At 43.6% G+C, this 10,111-nt stretch overlaps 1 protein-coding gene across 1 annotated transcript in view; it reads left to right on the top strand.

Annotated features, from left to right (window-relative positions):
* The first annotated feature begins 216 nt into the window (after positions 1 to 216).
* BRDT (bromodomain testis associated) overlaps positions 217 to 10,111 on the top strand; it is a 52,522-nt gene continuing 42,627 nt past the window's right edge. The window contains exons 1-5 of the mRNA XM_044003103.1: positions 217 to 405; positions 1,796 to 1,933; positions 3,147 to 3,261; positions 4,749 to 4,924; positions 5,233 to 5,583. Coding sequence (XP_043859038.1) covers positions 217 to 405; positions 1,796 to 1,933; positions 3,147 to 3,261; positions 4,749 to 4,924; positions 5,233 to 5,583 — 969 coding nt within the window. The remainder of the gene's footprint in view (positions 406 to 1,795; positions 1,934 to 3,146; positions 3,262 to 4,748; positions 4,925 to 5,232; positions 5,584 to 10,111) is intronic.

Here is a 10,111-nt window from a genome sequence, read left to right as displayed (position 1 = left end):
CACTGGACTCTTTTCCAACATAGGTGGTGATCAGACTGAATCCCAGATTGGAAGGGCCTGGAGGCATTGGGGCCTGGGGTCTTGGGCTCAGTGTGGTGGTCTCTCGCCTGGTTTTTCATCTGTCGTACCTCAATGAAATCTGAAGGTGTTGCTTTTTCCCTCCCCAGGATATATGTGCAGGGGAAACGACGCCCCATCAGGGGAAAGCTGTTGGAGATGTCTCTGTCCAGTCGACAGATGGCTATCGTCAACCCCCCTCCCCCGGCATACATAAATGCCCAAAAGACTGGCCGCCTCACGAATCAGCTGCAGTACCTGCGGAGGGTGGTTCTGAAGGCTCTATGGCAGCACAGCTTCTCTTGGCCCTTCCAGCAGCCCGTGGATGCGGCCAAGCTCAAGCTCCCGGTGAGTGGGGGGGGGGGGTGCCAGGGACAGCGAGGGGTCAAGAGGCGGCTGAGGGGGTTAGGGCCCCATAGGCCTGAGACTGTTACTCGCGGGTTAATGATGTCAACAGAAAACTGTTGGCACGAACATGGATCTTCCTAATCATCTGATCTGCCACCTGCTCAGGGACAGACACGGCAAAGCCTGTGAAGCTGTTAGCCATCGTATTGGTTTGTCTGCTCCCTTCACACACTCTCTGCAGCTGAGACTTGCTATAATTTGGGTCACAAACGGTTTTCCGGGGTGGGGTGGGGGTGTCTTGGGTAGGAGTTAGTTCAACAGTGAGTTAGAAAAGGCCATCTGGTAGAGTGGTTAGAGGGGCACGCTGTTAGGAAGGCCTGGGTTCAGATTCCGCCTGTGCTGTACACCAGCTTGGTGACTGCGGCCAGTCACTGAACCTCTCAGTGCGTCCAGGCAGCTTTGGAGAAAACCAGCGTGCCACCAGCTCAGCTTCCTGAAGGGAGCTCCCACTTCAGGGGGTTCCTTCTAAACCACAGGTAGATGGAGAACCTGATGCCTAGGAGGGGCTTAGAAGAGTATGCAGCAGGATCGTTCTCCCCTTCCCATCCCCCCAATGTCCTCTTTGAAACCAGAAGTTCCTTTTCTGACCTTAAATTCGCACTTGGTTTGTCCCCCAAGTGCTGTTATAGACACTTGCATCACCAGGTAGGGTTGAAACCAGAGGTCCCCTGAGCTACCTTGGGCCAGTCCGGACTTTTCAGATTTCTGGGGGCCTCTGCCGAATCGGCTTTGGAGCCTGGAACCCGGAACCCTTAGGCCTTGCTTTGCCACAGTCTCAATAGGAGCAGCATGTAGCTCTAACCCCTTTGGTGTCCACAGCCCTGTCAATGAACATCACTAGGGAAAGGCATGGGCTCACTTAGTAGGCCAGTAATTCTGGTCAGACTGGAAATATTTAGGGCATAGTGTGTGGAAGGGTTACCTCGGGTCTCAGTTGTCCTCCCACTCCCAACCCCCGCTCAACTCTGACTCCCACCTGAATGGACTCGGTTCTTTCAGAAATTTTGGTGTAAATTGTTGTCTTTTATTAATGGACATTGCACTTAGTTTGATGCCAAGTTGGTCACAAATCTGCCAGCTTTGGCATAAGGTTAGTTGTGTTATTCTGTATCTTTTGAAAATTCTGTGTTGATTATAGAACTCGCCCTCTGTGTTTTGTATACTCATGGGACAGAGAGACACCAGACCTGTGATCACAAGGCTATATGGTTTTCAGATCCTGTCTTTGTGATGAAACAAGTTAAATGTTTGCTTGTTTCATTTGTGTACCAATAATTACAGTGAATGTGTCCTTGTCAGCATTCCCATTCTCCTCACTTCAACCCCCCAGGACTATTACAGCATCATCAAGAAGCCGATGGACTTGAGCACAATAAAAAAGCGCTTGGAGCATAAGTACTATGTGACATCATCAGAATGCATTGAAGACTTGAAGACCATGTTCAGCAATTGTTACTTATATAACAAGGTAGGCCGCTCTTCCTGATCTCGTGCTTGTGAGTCCGAGGACATATGTTGTTTATACCATGACCATCTGTCCAGGTTAGCTTTCTAGTTCTCTGCTTTCCTCAGTTTATAACTGTCTTATCCGATGACGGGTAATAACAATAGCTAATATTTGTGAAGCACTTACTATGTGCCTGGCACTTGCTACACACAATTATTCTCTCATTTGATTCTCACAACAACCCTGGGAGGCAGGTGCTATGATCATCCCTCTTACAGAGGAGGAAACTGAGGCAAAGAGGTTGAGACTGTCACGCAGGTAGGCACAGCAATGCCTGAGGCTGGATTTAAAATGACTGAATCCAGGCTTAGCACAGCTGCCCTAAATGTGTAATATTCAAATATTTACACCTTTTTGAATCCCGAGTACTCACTGTGCTGTCTGTACTTTTTTCCCATTAAACATTAAACACTTAAGTGCCAGTCACTATATTGATATTGATGCAAAAGTTGTGCAGACCTGGTCCCTGTCCTCTCAGCAGTTCCTCCAGTCTGGGTATCCCCCGCAGAGAGCTGAGAAACTTGTGGGGGTTGGGAGGAAGTGTGGTGACTTGCCTGGGGTCAGCCAAGTGGTCAGTAGCAGAGCTGGGTTAGGTCACACACAGCTGAAGAGCAGGGGAGCCTGTAGAGGATCCTAGTCTGATTTCGTGTCCATTACGACAGATCAGGAGACTGAGGCTCAGGGACGGTTAAGTGACGTAGTGTCAGGTGGGCATATTCTTTGTGCTGTGGTGTTTAAAATAAGTGTGTTCGAGCTGGCCAAGAGCCAGAGTCCACCCAGTCCCAGTGGGAGTGCAGCAGACATCTCTACCTCCAACTCTGGCTCCACTACTGTTGGACGCCTGCCCAAGTGGCCACTGAGGCTGTGCTTTCTGGCTCTTAAATGCTGGGAAGTTCTTCCTTTCCTCCCAGATCTGCCTCGCCGTGACTTCTCTTCTTAGGTCCTTATTTCTTTTCCAGAGACAAAGTTGGTGTAACAATTACATGGAGTAATGCGTTAATTCATCGGGGAGAGTGTCTGTAAAATTGAAATAGAGGTAACGTGAGAAGTGCAGTCACTTTTCTGATTTGCTTTTGTGCAGCCTGTTGTGTGTAGCAAATGTTGTGCACTAGGTGTTTTTTAAATGATGCAATTATAGCTGAATATCATCATACATCTTTAATTTGTTTTGTAGCCAGGTGATGACATTGTTCTCATGGCACAAGCCTTAGAGAAACTGTTTTTGCAAAAACTGTCTCAAATGCCTTCAGAAGAACAAGTGATAGGTGGAAAAGAGAGAAAAAGAAAAGGTAAGAACAAAACAGATGGGAGAGTGCCTGATTTGAAAGCTTTGTAAGATTTGTTTAAGTTCATGTTGTGTTTGGGCTTAAAAATTAAGGGATATTAGTCTGTTCGGTTTTGTCAGTCTTGCTGTCATGTGTTTGATTTTTCCTCAAAGGTGGGGCAGCTAGGTGGTGCAGTGGATAGAGCACTGGCCCTGGAGTCAGGAGGACCCGAGTTCAAATCGGCCTCAGACACTTGACACTTACTAGCTGTGTGACCCTGGGCAAGTCACTTAACCCCCATTGCCTCACCAAAAAAATAAATAAATAAAGCTTTTTCTCCAAAGCCCATGTTAATCATGCATGGCCTTTACCAGCTTCCTGAAGTTTCTTGGTTTCTCTCATACCAGACCAGGCTCATTCTGCTAAAAGAAGAGGATGTACTAACTTCTTGACTTAGTGTTCCCAGAGTTCTGCTTTGGTTCTGATTTTAACCAGCAAGGGGAGGAACTGTGTGGAACCTTGGTAGAGAACAGCTTTTGAGTCCCTTCTGGGCGTCATCAGAGATCTCACTTGTCGCAAAAGCATGTTCTGAAACTGCAGAGGAGATGGGTACAGTAGGAACGAGGAGGCCCTTAGTTTTCCCAATATGATGTAAATAAACTGGCTTTGACAGCACCAGTGTTTCTTTGTATTGAATGATACTAAACACCCAGCTCCAGAAGTAACTCCGGGAAACAGCCAGGCCCATGATACAGCAGACTGGAGTGTAGTGAGCTAGCTCTTGATTGGAATTCTGAACTGTCCCTGCAGGTTTCTAGGGTTATTCTGGCTCCTGCCTGAATTCCCCTGTAAGGCTGATCTCCCTTGTGCTAGTACCAGAATGTGCAGCCCACATCTTAATCCCCTAACCCTTCCGAGCACTGACCTACTGGAGATGTGTATGTGTATCAGTCAATCAATAAACATTTATAAAGTGCCTACTATGTGCCAGCCACTGTGCTACGTGCTGGCCATTGGTCCAATTTTTTCTGGGGTGGGGGAAGACTAGAATCTAAACAAGAGGTATTTTTTGCTAAAGTTTTGGTTACTCCCCTTAATCTCCTTAAGAAAGGCCTTTTGTCTTCCATTCAGTTTATTTATTTATTTATTTATTTATTTTTGGTGAGGCAATTGGGGTTAAGTGACTTGCCCAGGGTCACACAGCTAGTAAATGTTCCGTGTCTGAGGCCGGATTTGAACTCAGGTCCTCCTGACTCCAGGGCAAGTGCTCTATCCACTACTCCACCTAGCTGCCCCCTTCCATTCAGTTTAAAACAGGGAAGCCTGGAAAGAGCTTTTCGAGCAAGAGAAAATATTATTTAATCATTTCAGTTGAGCGACAGGTTGTTGAAATATAACATCTGAGTTTTCTGTGTACATATAAAAGGGAATAGATAAAAATGCCATAAAAATGGAATTCTGAAAGAATTGTTTATCAACATTGACTCATTTGAACATTTTTTTAAAATTAGGTACTCAACCATCTTCAGGAGCTTCTACTGTTAAAGAAAAAAAATCCCCCAATACCTCTGAAATGGTGGCTAAGCAGCAAGCGATTCCATCTTCCGTATGTGCACAGACGTCATTTTCTCCATTGCCCATGGCTAGCACAGCTTTGCCAAGCTGCACCACACAAACTGTACCACAGGTAAGGCAGGAAGCTCCCAAAAGATGTAGCTTGATAGACTTGGGGATATTGTGCCACATCCCATCTTAACTGTCTATCACACATGTAGCATAAATCTGAGTAGTTAAGGGATTGTTGTGCTTGAACAACTTGGCCTGTCCTGCTTAAACAATGTTTCTGATTTTCTAAGAGGATTTTTGGGCCTCCTGATTATGTTACTATTAGGATTCGTGTCTGTGCTTTCCTTTTAGATGCTGTAATCTGTATTTTCTGTAAGCTTCGAAAAATTAAGCTCTGGGTAATTATTTAAATTATGGATTTTCTTCTAGGTTAAAAGGGGTGTGAAAAGGAAAGCAGATACGACAACCCCTACTACTTCAATAGTTACAGCCAGGAGTGAATCTTCAACTCTAGTTGAACACAAATCTGCTAAAATACCACTTTTAAAAGAAAAAGTCATGAAGGGTATTGCTCCAGATTCTCAGCAACAATATAAAGTTGTGAAGAGTGTTAAATTAACTGAGCAATTAAAATACTGTAATGAGATTCTTAAAGAAATGTTTTCAAAGAAGCATGTGGCATATGCTTGGCCTTTTTATAAACCCGTTGATGTTACCGCTTTAGGACTCCATAATTACTATGATGTTGTTAAGAATCCAATGGATCTCGGAACAATTAAAGTAAGTGGTTTTGTCTTCTATTTGCCTCATTAATGGTCTTTTAGCATCCTTGTCATTGAGTTATGGCTTTATATTGACTATTGTTTCATCGTCGTAGCTTTATGAATCCCAAACTTTGGGTGTTCACGCATTGTTTTCATAATGTATTCCCACCAGTGATCAAAAAGTGTTGTGTAGTGATAGGATTTCATGGTGGTCTTGGGCAGAACTGTTAGAGGAGGTGTGGGCCATTGTGAAGCACAGGAAAGCCACCCAGTGAATGTGTCTAGGGGTGGATGTGTCTACATCTTGGGTCCATCGCTGCTGTCTGAAGGTCTGAGTTCATCCTAGGGCCTCTGGTCATTGCTTTCTTCAGAGATGTTGGCCTTGTACAGATGCTCTCCTGGCTCTGCTTGCTTCACTCCACATCATTTCATAGGAGCCAGGATTCTGTAAAATGAGCCACTTCCTCCTTTAATGTGGCATGATCATAGTCCGTTATATTCCCCTCTTTGTTCAGGCATCCCCCTTTAGATTATTATTCTTTGCTTTTCTGTTTTCTCCTTTTAGTCTCCCTTCAGGCCCAGGAAGATTGCAAGTATTCCCTCTCAAGTATTCTACTCTTACAGCTGCCCCTTTCCCCAGCGTGTGCTTGGTTCCGTGTTGAGTGGGATCATCTCTCTCTACCCATCTTGGATGAGAATGATTGATGTTCTCTTCTTATTTTCCCCCATCCCTTCCTCTCTGTTCACATAGTCATGTCCCCACGAATCCCACTTATGGGAAATGGCAAGTTCTGCTCCCTCTGTTCTACACCGAGTGTTTCTTTTACCTTCTTTTTCATACCTTCAAAACAACCGGCTCACTCCCAGAGCCTCTCTTTGATCTCGTTTGACTTTCTTGATATCCTTGACAGCCATTAAGATTCTGGAGGAACATTTCTTTCTTTTCCCTATTAGAATGTTAGGACATCATTGTAAACTTCTCTGAACTCTGGGAGGAGTTTGTCAGGATGCTTGCTGTCATTTTTTTTTTTTTTTCGGAAATCTTAGCTGCAATACTGCTGGGACTTTTCCTTTGGGACTTCTTCCTTTTAGGCATTTAGGATGGATTCTTTTTGTTTATGGCTTCTCAAAATAGAGTGTCCAGGGTGTTATTTAATATTATGTAGTCCGGTTATTCTTAAATTGTCTTTCCTTGACCAGATTTCCAGGTGAGTTCTTTTTTATACCTTTCATCTTCTATTTGTGCTACTGTCATTTGGAGTCATCGATCAGTTTAGACCATTGAGGGATTCCATTTCTGTCATGAGGTTAGCTATTTTATCTTTTATGTCTTTTATTTCCAATTCTCTCATTTCATTTTTTAAACCATCGCTTCATTTTCTTCCAAGCACTTCTATGGTTCTTATGCAAAGTCCATCTTTTCCTTTGAGTCTGTGCTTACAGTTGTTCCCTTCTTTGGAGGTCGTTGTAGGTTTGCAGTCTTTGGGGGGGGGGGGCGTGAGGCAATTGGGGTTAAGTGACTTGCCCAGGGTCACACAGCTAGTAAGTGTTAAGTGTCTGAGGCCGGATTTGAACTCAGGTCCTCCTGACTCCAGGGTTGGTGCTTTATCCACCGTGCCACCTAGCTGCCCCTGCAGTCATTTTTTAGATTTGTTAGTGTCTTATTTACTCATCTCTTCAGTTTTCATTCCCGACTTGGTGTTTTGTGTCATGTCTGGACTCTGCCTCCTGTGGTACTTTTGGTCATGAATCACTGATCTTTTTTTTTTTTTAACTTATTTTTTTTATTGAATAGAATTTTATTTTCCAAATTATATGTAAAAACAAATTTTAACATCAATTTTTTTTTAATTGTTTTCCGGGGCAGCTAGATGGTGCAGTGGATAAAGCACTGGCCCTGGATTCAGGAGTACCTGAGTTCAAATCCAGCCTCAGACACTTGATACTTACTAGCTGTGTGACCCTGGGCAAGTCACTTAACCCCCATTGCCCCGCGCGCGCCCCCCCCCCCAAAAAAAATTGTGTTCCAATTTCTCTTCCTTCCTCCATTCCCACCCCCCACCCACTAGAACTCAAGCATTTCAAAATAAGTTATACATGAGTAGTCATGGAAAACATGCCCACACTAGCTAGGTTGTAACAGAAAACAGTCAAAAACCCCCCAAAACTTCAGATTGAGGAATTGTCAAAGAGAAAAAAAATTTTTTTAAAAATGTGTTTCCAGGGGCATCTAGGTAGCGCAGTGGACAGAGCACCGGCCCTGGAACCAGGAGCATCCGAGCCCAAATCCGGCCTGAGACACCCAACACTCACCAGCTGTGTGACCCTGGGCAAGCCACCCAACCCCAATTGCCTCACTTAAAAAAAAAAAGAAAGAAAGAAAAGAAAAAAAATGTGTTTCTATCTACTTTCAGATACTATCACTTCTTTCTCTGTAGATGGGTTGCCGTTTTCATAGTCCTTCAGGGTTGTATTGGACCATTGCCTTGCTGAAAATAACCACATGCGTCCCAGCAGATCATCTTACACTATTGCTGTTATTTTGTATACAGTGCATTTCACTCTGCTTCAGTTCATGTAGGTCTTTCCAGGTTTTTCTAATAGTATCCTGTTCATCATAACCTAAATAAAGTACCTTAAACTTGACAAAGAATTTTCTTCATATTAGCCCAGCAAAGTCATCGTAACTATTTCCCTCCATCCTATTCCCATCCCATGATATTTACTCTATTTTCCATCTTCTTTTAAACTATTCCTCCTCAAAAGTATTTTACTTCTGACTGTCCCCTCCCCGACTCTGCACTCCCTTTTTTTTTCACCTTTCCTTCCTTATCCTCTTCCCCTCATACTTTCCTATAAGGTTAAATAGATTACTCCTCCCAACTGGGTGTGAATGTTATTCCCTCCATGAGCCAACTCTGATGAGTTTAAGGTCTTTGAGCTAATTCTGTGTTCCAAATTTTCTTCCTCCCTCTCCAGCCCTCCCTATGAAATCAAGCAATTCAATATTTCATACTTGTGCCGTTATGCAGAACATCTTCACCTTCCTCGAAAGTATTTTGCTTTTTACTGCTCTCCGCCCCCCCCCATCTCCCTCCCCTCCCTCAGGGCAAAAATATATTATTATACCCACTTATGTATGTTAGTCCTTCTTTGAGTCAATTCTGATGGTATTAAGGTTCACTCACTTCCCAATTCCTTCCCCCTCTTCCCCTCCCCTCCATAAGCTTTTTTCTTGTTTCCTTCATATGAATAACCTCTCCCCAGACCATCTCTCCCCCTCCCCCTCCCCCAGTCTATTTCTCCTACACCTCAACCCTATTTTAAGGATGTCATTATGGGTTAGTTAGGTGGCACAGTGGACAATGCACCAGCCCTGGACCCAGGAGGCCCCAAGCCCAAATCCGGCCCCATACATAAGACACCCCACAAAGAACAAAACATAACTTCCCTTCGTATTCAGTTCAGACCTGTGTCCTCTGTATTATCTTCCCATATAGGAATGTTAACAGTTTGATCTTTTAATATCCCTCATGAAGTCTTTTTCCTGTTTATCTTTTTATGCTTCTCCAGGGTCTTGTATTTGAAAGTCAAATTTTCTATTCAGTTCAGGTCTTTTCATAACAAATGTCTGAAAGTCTTCTTTCTCCTTGAAGTTCCATGTTTGCCTCTGAAAGAGGATGCTTAGTTTTGCTGGGTACGTGATTTTTGGCTGTAGTCCCAGTTCCTTTGCCCTCTGGAATATCATATTCCATGCCCTCCGGTCCTTTAATGTAGAAGCTGCTAGATCTTGCTTTATCCTTACTGGAGCTCCACGGTATTTAAATTCCTTTTTTCTAGCTGCTTGCAGTATTTTCTCCTTGACCTGGGAGTTCTGGAATTTGGCTATAATATTCCTGGAGGTTTTCCTTTTGGGATCTCTTTCAGGAGGTGATCGGTGGATTCTTTCGATTTCTATTTTAGCTTCTGTTTCTAGAATATTAGGGTAATTTTCCCTCACAATCTCTTGGAGGATGGTGTCTAAGCTTTTGTTTTGGTCATGGTTTTCAGGTAGTCCGATGATTTTCAAATTATCTCTCCTAGATTTATTTTCCAGGTCAGCTGTTTTTTTCCAAGGAGATATTTCACATTGCCCTCTATTTTTTCATTCAATCAGATTTGCTTTACTGTGTCTTGGTTTCTCATAAGGTCACTAGCTTCCATTTGTTCAATCCTAATTCTTAGGCAATTATTTTCAGCAGACAGTTTTTTAATCTCCTTTTCCATTTGGCTTTTCAAACTGTTGACTTTTTTCTCATGACTCTCCTGCATCGCTCTCATTTCTCTTTCCATTCCTTCCTCTCTTTCTCTACATCTTCATTCTATCTCTCCTACTTTCTCTTCAAAGTCCCTTTTGAGAGCTTCCGTGGCCAGAGACCAGTTCATATTTTTCTTGGAAGCTTTGGGTGTTGGAACTTTGACCCTGTTATTATCTTCTTCTTCTGAGGATGTATTGTGGTCTACCTTACCCCCAAAAAAGTTTTCGATGGTCTTCTACTTTCTCT

Source organism: Dromiciops gliroides, chromosome 4 (genome assembly GCF_019393635.1).
Source record: "Dromiciops gliroides isolate mDroGli1 chromosome 4, mDroGli1.pri, whole genome shotgun sequence".
Lineage (NCBI taxonomy): Eukaryota > Metazoa > Chordata > Mammalia > Microbiotheria > Microbiotheriidae > Dromiciops > Dromiciops gliroides.
The sequence above is the reverse complement of the archived record's forward strand: the minus strand, read 5'-3'. Positions and strand labels throughout refer to the sequence as shown.